This window comes from Convolutriloba macropyga, chromosome 5 (assembly GCF_964194025.1).
Source record: "Convolutriloba macropyga chromosome 5, txConMacr16.3, whole genome shotgun sequence".
In the NCBI taxonomy this organism is placed as follows: domain Eukaryota; kingdom Metazoa; phylum Xenacoelomorpha; order Acoela; family Convolutidae; genus Convolutriloba; species Convolutriloba macropyga.
Window position 1 is genome coordinate 36,516,600 of NC_134472.1, and position 17,427 is coordinate 36,534,026.

General features: G+C 34.1%; 1 protein-coding gene across 3 annotated transcripts in view; it reads left to right on the top strand.

Annotated features, from left to right (window-relative positions):
- The window catches only part of LOC142339366 (uncharacterized), a 56,145-nt gene that overhangs the window by 34,153 nt on the left and 4,565 nt on the right, over nt 1-17,427 (top strand). For all 3 annotated transcript variants that reach the window (XM_075389370.1, XM_075389369.1, XM_075389368.1), the window contains 6 exons: nt 8,617-8,761; nt 9,121-9,340; nt 9,735-9,948; nt 11,045-11,189; nt 11,563-11,793; nt 14,148-14,283. In XM_075389370.1, coding sequence (XP_075245485.1) covers nt 8,617-8,761; nt 9,121-9,340; nt 9,735-9,948; nt 11,045-11,189; nt 11,563-11,793; nt 14,148-14,283 — 1,091 coding nt within the window. The remainder of the gene's footprint in view (nt 1-8,616; nt 8,762-9,120; nt 9,341-9,734; nt 9,949-11,044; nt 11,190-11,562; nt 11,794-14,147; nt 14,284-17,427) is intronic.

Sequence of the window (17,427 nt, forward strand, 5' to 3'; positions counted from 1 at the left end):
GAATCAAAGTTATTCTTCAAAAGGTTGTCAAACGTTGTTTAACAAACGTTAAAAAATTAGAAAATTCCCCTTATTTTTCTCACATAATTTAATTTTAAGCGCCTATCTTACATAGTATTAACGTAATTTAAGCGTTTTTAAGCGTAATTCTTCAATAAATTTGGTGTTTCTGAGCCTGTCTTACTTATTATCGGCTCTTCTAAGCGTGGATCTTGCATAATTTGAGCATTTCTTGTCGTACAGGTTGAACGTTTTTAAAAGTGGATCGTACGCAATTTCTGCGGTTCTGAAATTAAAATTTAACATAATTTTAACGCTTTTAAGCGTAGATAATACAAAATTTAGTGTTTTTAAGCGTAGATCTTACCTTATTTTCACGTTTCTAAGCGTACATATTACATCATTATGGCGTTTTCAGGAATAGATCTTACATGAAGGAAACACTTATTTTTTTTTAAAGTTGATCATTCATCATTCTTCGTTTAATTTGATGTCGATCTTACAGAGATTCGATTTTTAATTCTTGGCGTTGACCGAAGAGAACCTAATCGAATATGACGCTAATCTTACAAAAAACTCTCTCTGCGAGAAAAACTACATAATCCGTGACAGGACCCACGGAAACTAGCAGAAATTTACCCTAAGTTTGGTTGGATGTAAACAATTCTCTGCTTCAACTAAAACAATTGTTTTCAAAGTTAGTTATCAGCATATTATCAGAAACTAGGAACAAAAGCAAAAAAAATAATCATTTTTTTCCAGCCAAGTTAGACCGTAAGTTCCAGCCTATGCTCGATTTTAGCGCTAAGAAAACAGCTTGCAAGAGTTCCTCCAAATCTTTTTAACCTCCATAAAAAACAGAACAATATACCAGGCACTAGCTCTGCTAACAAAAAACGTTTTCACGGCCCTAAAACTGGCACAAAAATGATTTCAATTTCAGAAGCTTTAGAAATCCAAAAATTAAAATTCTCTGATGTTTTGTCAAATCTTCCTGCGGACATTCTTAAGCTTCTGGGCAATTTAGTTCTAGAACAAAAATTGCTCAAACTTTTTTATTGAAAAATTTTGCCAGAAAAACAAAATGTTTTTTTTTCTCTAAAAAAATTGTTCTTTTTGCAGGTCAACAATTGGTTAACTGCAAAACCAAGATCTAAGCAACTTTGAACCGAAATTTTTTCTGGGATCAATTTTATAGTAAGCGCTAAATTTTGTATGATCAACAATAAGATTCGGGTGTTGAATTTATGTCAGGTCAACGCTAAATTGACCGCTAAATGGTGTATTATCAACCGCAAAAAGTAAATAATTATTTTATGTAAGAAATACTCCTTAAAACGCTCAAATATAGTAGTTTACAAGCAAAAACGACGACGAAGTAATGAAAGAAAAATTTACTCTTAAAAACGCTTGATTGATTTAAGATCTACGCCCATAGTCGCCAAAATTATATATGAACTAGCCAAGATTATGTGAGATGAAATCTTAAGAACGTCAAAAAGAAGTAAGTTCTATTCTCAAAAACGCTGCAATCGCCACCTATCTTTCCTATTGTTGCCTTTTTAAGCGCTTACACCTCAGTCTGGAATAATTGTAACTAACTGCGCGTCCCTTTGCGTCCCCGTGTAGAACTCTCAATGCAAAACTGTCGTAAGAAATATCGCAGGATTTGGGTAACGAGCCCACGATCAGTGACCGCTCATGACAGATTACAACCAAGACTTTGTTTTCTCAGTACAGAGTGCAAAATTGACTCTTTTAGTTTTTCTAGACAGAGTGAAATCTGATTTTATGAGGATAAGTGACTATTATAAATTTAGCTAACTTTTTCGGCTCAAGTTTAACCCACTTGCTAAAAAAGGTATTGAGATAATTCTGCGATATTTTTTTTACTATATACATAGGTCATGCTGATCTGCAAATTAAATAACAAAGTAAGTTAGTCTGTTGATTATAGATGTTTATGGTTATAGTCTTTAGTTTGCAGTAATTTTTTTAAAAAGTCGTATCAACTTGAGCTGAAAAGCGTACTGAACAGAATTTGATAACTACATAATATTTTAACTCTTTTGATTCTCTGGGTAATTTAGACTGAAAATCATGGTCGAATTCAAGTCCTGGAAGAAACACTTGTGTGCTAACGCCCTCGTATCAGGGCATTAAGTCCCACTGAACATTTGTGTTCTTTTGTTCTAACATATGCATAGGTCATGTTTATTTTTATATTAAACATCGATTTCAGCTAGTCTGCTGATTATGGATTTTTATGGTTATAGTTGTTAACCAGCATTATTTTTCTTAACAGTGGCTCTAACTTGGGTTGAAAAAGGAACTCAAAAGATTTAGACGAGTTAATCGAATTTTAATTTTTTTCTGATTCTGTGAGTAACTTAGAATGAAAATCAGGGTCCCATTCAATTGTTGGAGCCAACACTTTTGTACTAAAGCCCTTAAAACAAGGCACTGAATCTCAATAACGCTTTTGTTCTGCAATATTCATAGGTCATGTTCATCTATAAATTAAGTTACATAGTAAATTATTCTTTTGATTAAAGATGTTTAGGGTTATAGATTTAGGTCGCAGTAATTTTCGTTGAAAAGTTGTCCAACTTGGGCTGAAAAAACACTTATGCAATTCTGATGACTAATTACTATTTTTTCGTTTCTTGATCCACCGAATAGTTTAAAACGAAAATCATAGTCTCATTCAAGTCTCGAAGCCAGCAATTAGGTTCTGATGCGATGGTTTCATGGCACTAAGTCCTACTTAATTTTTTTTCTATAATGAACATAGTTCATGTTCGTCTTTAAGTTAAGTATGAAGTGTGTTAGACTGCTGATTACAGATGTTTATAGTTAAGGTTTTTAGGTCACAGTATTCTTGTTAAAAGTTGTTCCAGTATGTGCTGAAAGGGTTACTCAAAAAATTTTGATGACCTAATACTATTTTAACTCTTTTTGTTTCTCTGCGTAATTTAGAATGAAAATCATGGCCTAACTCAAGTCTTGGGACAAACACTTGAGTGCTAACGCCCTTATGTCAGGGGAATAGATCCCCTTGAACATTTTTGTTCTACTATATACATAGGTCATGTTTATCTTTATACTAGTTATCAATTTCAGTTAGTCTGTTAATAATAGTTTTTGATGGTGTCATGGCACTAAGTTCTGCTTAATTTTTTTTTCTATCTGAAACATAGGTCATGTTCATCTGCAAGTTAACTATCAAAGTATGTTAGTCTGTTTATTATAGATGTTTATAGTTATGGTTTTTAAGTATCAGTATTTTTTCAAAAAATTCGTTCCACGTGGTGCTTAAAAGGGTACTCAAAAATTTTTGAGCACAAAATACTATTCCTGTCATGATCCAATTCAAGTCCTGGAAAAAACACTTGGGTGCTAACAAACTCGTGTTAGGGCATTAAACCTCACTGATTAACTTTGTTCTACTATATACATATTTCATGTTTGTCTCTATATTTAATATCAATTCCAGTTAGTCTGTTGATTATGTATTTTTATGATTATAGTTGTTAGTTCGTAGTAATCAATTTGCAAAGTAGTTCTAATTTATCTGAAAAGGCTAAATGACTCTTGTGACCAAAAAAACTATTTCAATTCCTTTGATTCTCTGAGTAATTTAGAATTAAAGTCATGGTCCCATTATTGTCTTGGCGCCAAAATTTGGCAAACGCTGTTGTGTCACGGCACTGAATCCCAATTAATGTTTTTGTTCTACCATACTCTGAGGTCATGTTCATCTGGAAAGTAAAAATCAAAGTATCGTTTTTCTGTTGTTTATAGATGAATATGGTTATGGTTTTTTTATTCGCAGTATTACTCTTAAAGTTGTTCCTACTTTGCCTTACGAGTTAATACGATTTAAGATTTTCTGTTTTTGTGAGTAACTCTTGAAGCCAACATTTATATACTAAAGCTCCTGAGTCAGGGCACTGAATCTCACTGAATATTTTTGTTCTGCCATATATCTAGCTTATGCTCATCTGTAAATTAAGTTAAATAGTAACCTGGTCTTTTGATTATAGATGTTTATAATTATCCATTTAGGTTGCAGTTTTCTTGTTTGAAAAGTTGTCGAAATTGGGATGGAAAGACGCTCAAGCAAATATGATGACTAAATACTATTTTTTGTTTTTCGATCCTCTGAGTAAATTGTCTTAAAGCCCTCAATTGGTTGCAGACGCGATGGTGTTATGGCACTAAGTCACTTTTAATTTTTTTCTGCCATATACATAGGTCATGTTCATCTGTGAAATCAGAATCAATGTTTAGTTTGTTGGTTGTTAATAGATGTTTATGTTTCAACTTTTTAGTTTGAAACATAAGTCACTTTTAAATTTTTTTCTGCCATATACATAGGTCATGTTCATCTGTAAAATCAGAATCAATGTTTAGTTTGTTGGTTATTAATAGATGTTTATGTTTCAAGTTTTTAGTTTGCAAATGTTTTTTTTTTTAAAAATTGTTCTAGCTTGGTCTGAAAAGTGAAATATTCGTTTGAGTTAAAACAATTTGAATATTTCTGATTCTCTGAATTTTTTAGAATGAAAATTTTGGTCCCATTTAAGTCTTGGAGTCAACACTTAAGTACTAAAGCCCTTGAGTCAGGGCACTGAGTCTCACTGAACATGTTTGTTCTACCTTATACCCTGGTCTTGTAAATCTGTAGATTAGGTTACATAGTGAGTTGATTTTTTATTTAAAGTTGTTTATGGGTATAGAATTAGGTCTCAGTAATTTTGTTTGAAAAGTCGTCCAATTTAGTCTGAAAAAGAATTTAAGCAAACAAATAACTAAATACTGTTTTTCTTTTTTTGTTCCTCTCTCTAATTTAGAAAGAAAATCAAAATCTCATTCAAATCTTAAAGCCAAGACTTGGGCTGTGACGCAAAAGTGTCATGGTACTAAGTCCAACTTAATATTTTTTCTTTCAGAGACATAACTCAAGTTCATCTGTAAATTAAGTATCAAAGTATGTTAGTCTGTTGAATAAAGATGTTTATGGTTATGGTTTTTAGTTCACACTGATTTTTTATAAAAGTTCCAGCTTGTGCTGAAAAATTTACTCAAAAAATTTTGATGACCAATTACGATTTTAAATGTTTTGATTCTCTGCGTAATTTAGCATGAAAATCGTGGACAAATTCTTGTCCAAGAACAAACGCTTGGGTGCTATTGCCCTCGTGTCATGGCATTAGCTCACTTTGAGCTTTTTTTTCACCATATTCAGATTTATCTGAAAAAAGGTATTCAAATGACTCTGGTGACTAAATATTATTTCATAAGTTCTGATTCTTTGAGTAATTTAGAGGTTTAAATCATGGCCCCATTCTATTCCTGGAGTCAGAATTTGGGTACAAACGCTTTTGTTTCAAGGCACCGAGTCCCATTTGTAGTTTTGGTTCTATCATATACATGATCATATTCATCTGTATAAAAAGTATCGAAGTTTTGTTTGTCCGATGATTGTAGTTGATTTTGGTTATAGGTTTTTGTTTGCAGTATTTTTCTAAAAAAGTTGATCTAACACAGGCTGAAGAAGGAACTCAATAGATTCTAATGAGTTAAAACAGTTTTATTTTTTTTACTGATTCTCTGAGTAACTTAGAATGATGATCATGGTCCCATTCAATTCTTGGAGCCAACACTTTTGTACTAAATCTTTTTAAACATGGAACTGAGTCTAAATGAACACTTTTGTTCTGCTATATATCTAGGTCATGTTCATCTGTAACTGTAACTTAAGTTACGTAGCAAGTTAGTTTTTTTGTGTATGAGGTTTATGGTTACATATTTAGGTCGCAGTAATTTTTTTTGAAAAGTTGTCAAACGTGGGCTGAAAAATTATTCAAGCAATTCTGGTGACTAAATACTAATTTTCGTCTTTTTTGATCCTCTGAGTAATTTAGAATGAAAATCATCATCTTATTCAAGTCTTGAAGCCAGCACTTAGGTTCTGATGCGATGATGTCATGGCTCTAAGTCCTACTCATTTTTTTTCTATCTGAAACATAAGTAATGTTCATCTGTAAATTAGATATCAAATTATGTTAGTCTGTCAATTCTGGATGTTTATAGTTAGTGTTTTTAGTTCACAGTTGTTCCAAATTGTGCTGAAAAGGGTACTCAAAAAATTTTGATGACTAAATACTATTTTAAATCTTTTGGTGTTCTGCGTAATTTACATCGAAATTCATGGTCCTAAAAGGTTTTGGAGACAACACTTGGGTGCGCTCGTCCTGGTCCTCTAGGGGCAGTCTTGTATCGATACAACCCTCTCAGCTACCTCTTATAAAATTGAATTTTCTGAGAAAGTCTCGGAACGAAAAACCTTCCTTGTATTGAATTTTGGTTCCAAAGATACCTTAATGTGGGACGGAATCATATGCTCCACTCCATTTCTTGATCAATCATTTTTGACCTAATGATGTATGCTTCGAAAAGAGGTTTTCTGCAGTATCTTAAGAAAACCTGTCAGTTTTAGAAAAATTAGTTCGAAAGGTTTTTCAAATTTCAAATTCTACGTGGAATTCGGCAAAGTTTAAAAATTTTGTGAACATTTTATTTGACATTGGACCTAAAAGTGTTCGTCTTTAGCGTCAGTTTTCCCGCATTTGTGTTTTACAACTGAATTTGGAACAATTAGGTGACTTTCATTTTTCATGCGCATGCAGCTATGAAGATACTGGTTGTGTTCTTATACTAGCTCCCTACACTCAAAATGTTTCGGTTTGTTGACGGGCTGCATTGTTTTTTGATTTTTAGTGTTTTTCGTTGTTTTTTATGTCATTTACTGACAAATCTGTTCCCATATCAAGGTCAAAATAATGATTGATCCAATTTAATTTCAAATGAAGCTCATTGAAGATAAATTCTTTTTTAAGAGAATAGCTCGTGGTTTTTTTTCTGGCTTCAAACATGTGTTTTTGAAATTTTTTAAGAAATATTGAATTCTTTTTATATTTGTGTTCTTTTGTTCTCCAATGCCTTTAATCGGAAATCAAATTGGGTCTTTTAAAAGCAATAAGTTGATCATCTAATGTTTAAGGTTGATACCTAATGGCACATATGAAATCGAATATATTTTTCTTCAAAAACAGTTAAGGAACTTTTAATTTTTGGCGCTTTATAAATGTCATTTTTGGCAACTTGTTCTTGAGTTTTATAAATGGCAGTTCAATCCCACCTTCTGGTGTGATCCAAAACTAATCAACTTAGCGTTTTTTATTCAACTAATGGTTCTATGTCTTAGATACTACGAGTTTATGAGTAAATTTGATATTTTTCATGTTTTTCTCATATTTGCTGTCCAGTTTTGGTGTCACCTCACATTATCAGCTTACTGACTGGCCCCATTGGCGTCAAAAATTGGCTCAGTGAAAAAATATTTCACTGGATAATTTACCTCTGTTTGTTATGTTGTTTGGAGTCGTATGGTTACATCTGAAAACCGATATATCCAATTGTCATTCTTTTGAGTTCCAGGGGGTCCTTTTTAATGCCTCTAAAAGATAGTAAACGGTTTTTAATGAATTTGAAATTGTTGTTTTTTTTCAAATAATAGCTTATTTTTTAATTTTGCCCCTTTTGCTGTTCTTTTTGCTTACTTATAACTAAGTCTTATTTATTGCAGGTCCCTTTTTTGTGTGTGTGGATCAAATTTTAGTCTGCCTATTGGCTTAATGTTTTTACGCCGGGTTTTATGATTCGAACACTGTTTATTTCAATTAAGTTTTTGATTCTCCCCTTTATTTATGGTTCCGTTTTTGTCCTTTCATATAGTTCCTTTCTTAGCAGAAATCTTAACAGGTTTTAGCTTATTGTTTTGATGGCTACAATAGTGTTTGCTTTCGTAAGTTGCTAGATTTAATTTCAGTTCTACCTGTTTTTGTTGTTAATTTGTTATCTTATGACTTAGTCTCGCCAATAACAGGAACCAAGGCTTCCTATTGACCAAATGCAAATCTATCTATTTTTTTATAAGTTTACGGTTAATGGCTGTGATGACTTTTGAATCTGTGGTTTCAAAAAATTTGTCGGATTTTTTTTTGAAATTTTTGGTTTCAAGAATTTCAACTGATTTTTATTTGTCCATTTTTTGTCCATTTTTGTTCTCCTTTGTGTCGACTTGTTACTTAGTCTCAATAAAAAAGTCACATCTGCTTTTTAGCAAACGATAAATTAATTTATTTTCTTTATGTTTTTTCTGATGCTATTTTGACTTTGTTACTAACTTATTTGAAAATTAAAAATGGATATGGAGTTTTTGCCATAATTAATGTGTTTCTTGTTGTTGTTCTTTTTTTAAAAAAATTGTTTGTGTTGTCCTGTAATCTCATTAACGACAAGGATCATTGATCCTCTAATGTGGCATTACTTATTTCATTTAGTGGTTTGAGTTTTTAACACTTTTTCAAACTCATGCACCAATTAACTTCGCATGTGAATTGTTGAAAGTTTCTTATCTCGTCTTCTTTTGAAAGACCATTAAGTTTTCAATTGTGAATGAGCGGGGTCGGAACTTTATGGGAAAACTCACATAACAGAGCGTCTTTTTTTGGGACAGATATAAAAAGACAATAGTTTACACTGTAGGTTGCTGACAGCCAGTATGGGACCCTGGACATAGAGAGTGGAAGGTGGAGTGGTCTAGTGGGGGATGTGCTGTACAAGAGGGCAGACATGGCAGTGGCAGGCATGATACGAAACTATGACAGGGAACTAGTAGTCGATTTCACAGGTCAGAAATTGGCCAAATTGATATAGTCCGACACTAAACTTAGTCTCGGGTTAGACCTTCACCTCCGAGCACTAGAAAAGGAGCTGAAGAAAGTGTGATTGTTGCGTTTTCTGATCTTAAAGCGCAAAAGTGTCGGATAACAGAGGTCACTTTAGCCACGGGGCCCAAAAAAGCCTCTTCGCCTAAAAATAAAAAGCTAATAAACAACAAATTATAAATTAAGGCACCGCTTTTATGTCCTCGGTGTGGGGGTGGGAGCATTGACAGATAGCCCATATCGTTTGGTTTGTGTTATTTACTCGGCACCGACTCATAATATTGTGTGAATGATTAGTAATAAAGGTGTCGATATTATGTAGCTTCGTACATGGACTACGGAGTGTCAATTCTGATTCCTCGCCCGAAGAAGACAACAAGTATCTTTGGGTTCCTTGAGCCATTGACAGTGCAAGTGTGGATCTGTATCTCAGTGGCCACTTTCGCAGTGGGTTTGATGCTGTTTGTCCTCAGCCGACTCTCTCCCTTCTCTCGATTCAACCTCATGGGCACTGACGAGTTCTCTTTCAACAATGCCATGTGGTACGTAATTCCAGGTTCCCCCACAATGTACAAAGTCGATTTTTTGCGATGGTCTGGAAGTAATTCGGTTGTCTGGCAGTTGCATACACATACGAGCGAGAAGTTTAAATTTGTTTTTGGATGTCTGGTCATAAGTCTGGAAATTGTCTAGTCACAGATCTGGAAAGCCTGAACATATGTCTAAGAAGTCTGATCATAACTCTATCTAGACATAGGTCTGATGCGTCCTTGTTAATAAGTCTATAATTTTTCTGGACACAGACCAAACATGTCTGATCAAAAATCCTTAAATCTCTCTAAATGCTTTTCAGGGTGGCGGTCAAGCAAGCCGGTAGGCAAGCAAGTCCAATTTTGAAATTTTACTTCGACTTACCTTGCGTTCACCGCTTTTCAGGTTTGCTCTGGCATCTCTTATGCAGCAGGGTGGAGACGCAACTCCCCTCTCTATCTCTGGCAGGATCCTGGGCACATTCTGGTGGTTCTTTACCCTCATCATAATAGCCACTTACACTGCCAACCTGGCAGCCTTCCTCACAGTCACCAGAATGGAGACCCCAATTGAGAGTCTGGATGATCTGGCTGAACAGACAAAGATGCCATATGGAACGGTCAGTGCCCTGCAAGCTTTTTTTAACCACAACTACACAAAGATTGCGCTGAATGCTTCTATTATTTTTACTGCCAATAAATGTGGTTAACAGCAAGATATTTCCTGCTTCTCAGTGTGCTGTTTACTTCAATCGTACACACAGTTTGATCGGCGATGATAAGCGATAATTTTGCTTGTCAAATGTGATCTAATTTGTAAACTTTGAAGACTCGTGAGATCTTTTAATTTTGAAATTGATCATTTTGTCATCATTTTTTATTATCGGCACGAGCAGACGCAAAGTATTCTGTGGAGCCAAATTCTGCAAATAGTTAAATAAAAGTGAAGTTTAGCTTTCGATAATTGTTTCCCGAGCCATTATTAGAACAAAAATTTCAGCCCCATTTTGTTCGAGCACTTTTTGACACGAAATTAATTCATTACGTTGCAAAAGTTTTTTGTCTTTCGTGAATAACAGAAAATTGTTCACATTTTTCCACGTTAGGTAACTATTGTACATGATGAAAATCGACATTCTGACGAATATCGATATTCTAACCGTCGAAAACCGTGACGAACAAAACATAGATTTTGTCACTCGTATTCGCGGATAAACGTAATCATTGTCCACGATTTTAAGCTTGTAATTGACCCATTGGTCCTGAGGTATTAAACCTGTGGCGCGCATCGCGAGTCGGTCTAATCAGGACTGGCTTGGGTCGCGCACCCTCAACCTAGATGCTCTGATAGAAGCTTTTCTAATTTGATTAAATTGCATATTTTAGTTGTTTGTAGGAAGTCTTTTAGTTGTTAGTAGTTTGGTAGGAAAAAATTGTAAGAAAATCAGCTGGTTGGGTATCAAAAACCCACGAAAAATTTAATCATCAGTCGTGATAATTTGGTCTATAGTGATAGTGTCATATCAATTCCCACGGGCCGCTGAGGCAGGAGGCATGACCAAATTTGATAAATGTGCAGCTCCTCAACAATCAAGTGAGCGGTTATTTCCTATGGTGTTTATTTCCATTGGGGTTTTTTTTCCGCTGTTTTTTATCCAATCTAAATATGGGTGTTTTTTGTTTGAATTTTTTTCGAAGCCAGTTTTGATTGAGTAGGTGAGTCCCAGCAGTCTGGCAGAATTCTTCCGGAGTCAGGCGAGTGTGGACTCTGTCTACGAGAAGATCTGGACATACATGGACACTTCGGATCCCTCTCCAATGGTCAAAAGTGCCATCGAAGGATTCAATCGGGTTCTGGAGGGTGAGTTATGTAATGAGCTGCCGCATTTTCCAGTCGTAAAGTAACTTCTTGTTTTTCTTGTGTTAAAACTCACTGAGCTTGTTGTCTTGATTGGTTGGCATGATTGAACCAGCTATATATATGACCAAAAGCGAAAACCGGGCGTAAACAGTGTGAGGGGGGCAGTTCTTAGAGTTTTACGCCCCTCACTTCGCCTTCACTTCTCATCCCTTAACCTCAGCACCCCCGACCCCTTCATCATGCTCACCCCACGGCCCTTCAATGAAGCTAAAGCTAACTTTCTAAGATATAAACATGGAAACCAGCTTCAAAATTGAGTGAATTACTCAAAAATTCTGTAACGGCAGACTCTTGTAATGGTTTGCACTTTAAGGTAACTACGCATTTTTGTGGGACGACCCGGTACTGCAGTATCAGAGGAAGTTACACTGTAAGGACCTTACAACAGTGGGGAAGCCGTTTAACAGGAAGAACTACGCATTCGCAGTGCCAAAGGGAGCAGCCTACTGGGAGACGATCACACTATCGATCCTGAGACTACAAGAGTCAGGGGAACTGGATAAGATTAAACAGAAGTGGTTCGAGGGAGAGACCACCTGCTCAGGTTATTGCAGATTGTAGTACGTTGCAAAAGGCGCAATGCCTCGAGTAAATTTACTCAAAATTATCACTTTTGTCCACCATAGCTGATAATAAGCGTCAAATCGAAAGCCTAATAAAAAAGTCTAATTTGTGACTAATTGCATGAAAAACCCTCACATTAGTAGTTGCGGATTAAGAAAAGAAAATGCAAACCAGCCTTTGACAAAGGGATTGTCAAAAATTGTGTTCTATAACGTCTCTTAAGCTTTCTAACGTCTCTTAAATTGCCCTCTTCAGTGAGGACTTCTAACAGTAAAATTATTTTAAAATGTTTTAACCGAGTTTTTGCTCGTTCAGCACAAAAAAATACCCTTTAATAGACAAATAGGAGCCTTCAAATTCTAATTTTACCTTTAAGACTGAACAGCCACAATTTTAAGATTATTATATTGTTATAATTATTACATTTTAGTATTAATAACAACACTGATACTGAGATTATTTTATTTAACATTTGAAAGCATGTGGGTATTTCCCTTAGGGTTATAATCAGAACAGTTTACATGTTTGCAAACTTAAAAATTTAAAACGAACTTCAAGAAATTAGTTTTATGCCAATTAATGCTTTTGTTACTTGTCTTAAGCAAAAACCAACCTTGTGCAACATAATGGTTACACAGGCTTCAAATTGGAGAAATTTTGGTAGCTGTAGGGAAGTGCTTATTTAAACCAGACGGGGATGGGTAATTAGGCGAAAAGTTGATTAGATAAACACAATTTTTGTAGCCATTAGTCAAAAAAAAAATTGACCTGAAGCCTTGTGGACATTAGGCGAACATCAATTAAAACACTTAAGAATGGTACTTCAAAGCCCACTTGACGCTATAAAGTACTCAAGTGCTCCCAAATAATGTCCTTACATGAAATTGAGTAAATAAAGCACATTTAAATTTTATTATTTTAGAAAATTATTTTTCCCCTCGGTAATATTCCAGTAAAAGTATGGCAACAAAACTAAGCAATAAGTAAACAAAACGGAGGAATAACTTCAAAACGTGACAAAAATATCAATTTTTTTATTCGAGTAAAGGTTTTTCATAGGCATTTTGGGTCCAGCGTGTTGGTTTTTCTATAAGTCGAGAAAAAATATTTTATTTGTTTTAATAATTAAGCCAAAGAAAAATTATCGGTCGAGCATGGTTTTTGCATGGGTCGTGAAATCGTGTTTTAAATAGGTCGAGCATGTTTTTCGGGGGTCGAAAAAAAGTCTGTTCATAAATCTGCTTTTTAGCAAATTCCGGAATTAAAAAAATGTTTTTCTTCTTTACATACAGCAGGAGCAAAGGAAAAAGACTGCACAGCACTGCAGCACTGCACAACTGCAGTTTAATTTATTGCACAGTTGGAAAAATGCCAAAGGATTTAAAATTTTTTGCGATTCGTATGGTTATCGCAGCTGGACTGTATTGCCACATTAGTTGACTGAGTGAAACTTGTAGTTTAATTGTAGCTGCGTTCTTCCCAAATGCCGTGATGAAAATGTGGTGCTATTCAGTTGTTTTTCCTTTTAAAATTATGAATAACCATTTAAAAAAAACAATGCAGATTTTTTGATAGATTGGTGGTTCATCTGAATCGCCAAAATTTAAAGAGCACGCAGGCTGACTACCTTATAAGCAATTGTGAGCAGAAAAATTGCACGTAAAATTGCACGTAAGGGGGAACTGCAGACTCATCAAAAGGCTTTTGCTGTACTAGTGACTTGACAATTGCTCGAACCAATTTTTCAAAATCATTATTTGGACTTTAGCAAAAGTCAAACAGACATTTGAGTTATCTAAATTCCAGCGTGGTTAATTTGAGTCCACCAAAAGTCACGTTATAGTTATTGATTGAGTCGAAATATAGTCAAGCATCAAAGTTGGGTCAAAATAGTTTTGAGAAGCAAAAAAATGGGTCAAGATAAAGTCTATATGCAAAAAAATTGGGTCGAGATAACTTCATGATGACGTAGGTCTTCAATAAAGTAGAGCTCAAGTCTTTTAGAGGCAATTGTGGGTCGAGAATGATCTTTTCATACCAATCTTGCGTCGAGCAGGGTCTGTTCATAAGTCGAAGGCATGATAACCATCTTTTGAAAGATAAAACAGAAGTGTTAGCGGGTTTTAAAATGGTTTTAATTTTTAATGATTACTATTAGTTTGAAGTCTGTTATCACAAATTGTAGTTAAAAGTGTGATCATGATAATTATTATTGCTCATACTGCAGTATCAGTTTATTTAAACAACGGTTACGGTTATACTTTCATCAAGTTTCGATAAAAATGTAGTTGGGTAGGCAACTGTTGACTAAAAGAGTCTATTGCATGTGAATAGATGACGATTCGATTGGGAGTGGAGGGAAGGAGGCGGAGGGAATAGCCATTCAGAATGTGGCAGGTGTGTTCTACATTCTGGGCATGGGTTCTGGACTCTCATTCTTCACTGCTCTCATCGAACTACTCTGGCACAAGTAAAACATATTTAATTATCGAATCACCAGGCCTCATTAGATGAAAAGACAGAAAAGGTCTTGGGGGGGAGGTAAAATTGACAATAAAGTTACACGGTTAAGCTACATAGTCGAGAAGTTGGGGAAAAGTCTTTTCATAACGCCGCGCACTCTCTTTAAAAGCAGTTTGAAATATTTTAACATTAAAAAACTTATTTCTTTTATTAACTTCAATTTTCTATTGTTATCAAACACACTGCATCAATTTGACTTCGCATTGACAAAAATGTGATGATTTTTACAAAAAACATTATAATCCTAACAAGGCGGCTCGGTAATGTGCGATCGCACATAAGGTTCCGACCCCGCTCATCCACAATTTCGGCATAATTGTCTACCAAATGAGGAACAGATAGAAAAACACAAAAAAAGAAGTATTTTTCAAAAAAAACTGGTGTATGAACGAAAAGATAGACTCCAAAGCAAATAACTCAGTGGAGTAAAAAATGATGCATTAGATCGATGAGATATGCCGATATTAAGAAAGCGAGCAAAGACGAACGGCAAAATCAAACAACAACAACAAACATTAATTACATAAAAAAATTTATGTCCGTTTTAAAAAACAAAACCTAATATCAAAGTCAAAATAGCGTCAGATAAAACTGAAAATAAACAAAATAACTTGTAATTCACCAGAAAAAAAATGGTTATTCACCAGTTCATAATAAAGCTTAAAAAAAACAATTAATTTCAAAGTAATGAAAACCATTACGAATCAACTAAAATACCCCATAGGTTTACAATTACCGATGCTTCTATAGAAGAGAATTAAGAACTCTTGGTATTCAATTTTTTATGCAGTTACAAAAAGAACAACAAATAGACAATAAAAAAAAATCAATTAAAACTTGCCAGAAAATGCTTTGGAAGCCGTAAAGCCATACTTTGGCCCCCAAAATATGTTCGATTGCACCTTCATCGAACACCGATAATGTATTATGTGGCCACTCATTAATGAAAATAAGCAACATTTAGACAAAACTTCAAAATTTTGTAATGCTTGTTTTTCGAAAAAAATTTATTTCCAAAGACATGAAAGCCATTAATTACAAAATGAAAAAGTTGAATAGGTTTGTCCATTCTTCCAAAGGAAGGTTTTGAGAACTGCAATTATTCAGAATGTGTCTTACGTCTACAAAAAGAACGTCAAATATGACACAAATCAAAAATTCATTTACTTTTTTTTGTGAAAAACCCGTGTGGAAGCCAGTAAAGTTATAACGAATTCTCTTAAAACATTAGATTTTGTGACACCAATCCTCTTTGACAACTTGTCTTGAAATGTTTTATGTGACCTCTCGTTAATGAAACTAGGTAACAATTAGACCAAAAAGAAATAAAACAAGATTATGTGACACTTGTTTTTATCGAAAAATGTTTTTTTCCAAAAACATGAAAGCCATTATTTTCCAAATGAAAAAATTGAATAGGTTCGTTTGTTCTTCCAAAGGAAGCCATGGAAACCTGGACTTATCCAGAACATGTCTTACGTCTACAAAAAGAACGTCAAATATGACAATAATCAAAAATTAATTTACTTTTTTTGTGAAAAACCCGTGTCGAAGCCAGTAAAATCATAACGAACTCTATAAAAACATTAGATTTTGTGACACCAATACCTTTTGACACCTTCCCTTGACAGAAATAATGACATCTTTAACCTTTAATTAACCAGACCAGGCAACAAACAGACAATAAAAGGAACGAAATTGCGAAGTTGAAATGTTTTTTTTTCGTTTTGGAAAACAATTGTTTTCAAAGTCATGAAAGCCATTATCTATCTTGGAATATCAGAACATCGGCTCATCTAATTTTCCATAAAAAGCCAATCAAACCGAGTCATTGTACAGGAAATTAAATACGACTAAAAAGACAAAGTAAAAACGACAATTAAAGACAAAATTAAAGAATTCAATTAAATTATTTGAGAAAGTATTGTCGAAGCTGTAAAGAACCAATCTATATCTTTAAGGATTTATATAATATCAATTGTGCGTTATTTTGAACGCGAAAATTGTGATATTTGAACAGATAATAACGTGATAATTTGACAAAATTAGAAGACATGAAAAATCGGCAAATACCTAAAAACTAAAAAAAATTTGTGAAATCTAGTAGAATCAAAGACAGAACACCATAACTTAACTCGTAAAACCGCAATAAAGACTAAATTTGAATTCAGCAGAAAGAAGGAGCACTCTTTGATTGCTGACACTAAGCTGCAAGTTGGCCAAAGTAAGAGAAAATTGGAGGCAAAGTTCATTAAGCCATTTTATATTTGAAAATCAATTATATTAAAAGTCAAAACGACCATAAGCTTTCAATTAATCAACTAGATTAATTAATTTCGAGCTAATTAGGAAGCCAATAGGACCTATGACTAGTGAGCTTTGATATGAAATGTTCTGTTATTAATTTAATATAAAAATATCGAATTTTTTTAAATAAAAAACCGACTGATGACAATCCGAAATTTTTTTTGGATTGTAACGGTCCAAGATTGGTACAGAACTAATCGTGCTAATGTTGATTGTCCATTAGGAATATTTTATTTTTGGAATGTCATTGATATAGATATTTTGTTTGTTAAAAAATCAAAAGTAAATGCTGCGTTTTTGATAGTCAACGAATAAAGTTAGCAAAAAATTGCAAAGTTTTTTTTACAGAGCACTCTCAAGGGAAATTGAAGTGGGATTAGCCCCCGTTTCAGTCTACAAAGATTGTGTTATTGGTGTTTGGGTGTGCACTTCCAGCAAATTTAATCAGAGTGGATTAAAGAAACTTATTTGGTGCTGTTTTTGATGAAAAAGTCTGAATTTTGTGAAAATTTTAGCCGGAATTTGTGACAAAAAAAATTCAATGAAAATAGCCGACAATGTATTTTGTCTTTAAACGTAAAATCAATGATACCAGTCTCAACTCTCTACGATGAATATATCGATCGGCCAAAATTGACTGAACAAAAAAAACCCAGTTGAGTATATAGTTCCTCTCCCCCTCAAGAGGGGTCGGAACAATTAGGTCGATTTCAAAAACTTCAATTATACGATTCCACGGTTAACACCGCAACGTAATGTGGCGCTTAAAAACACCTCGAATTTT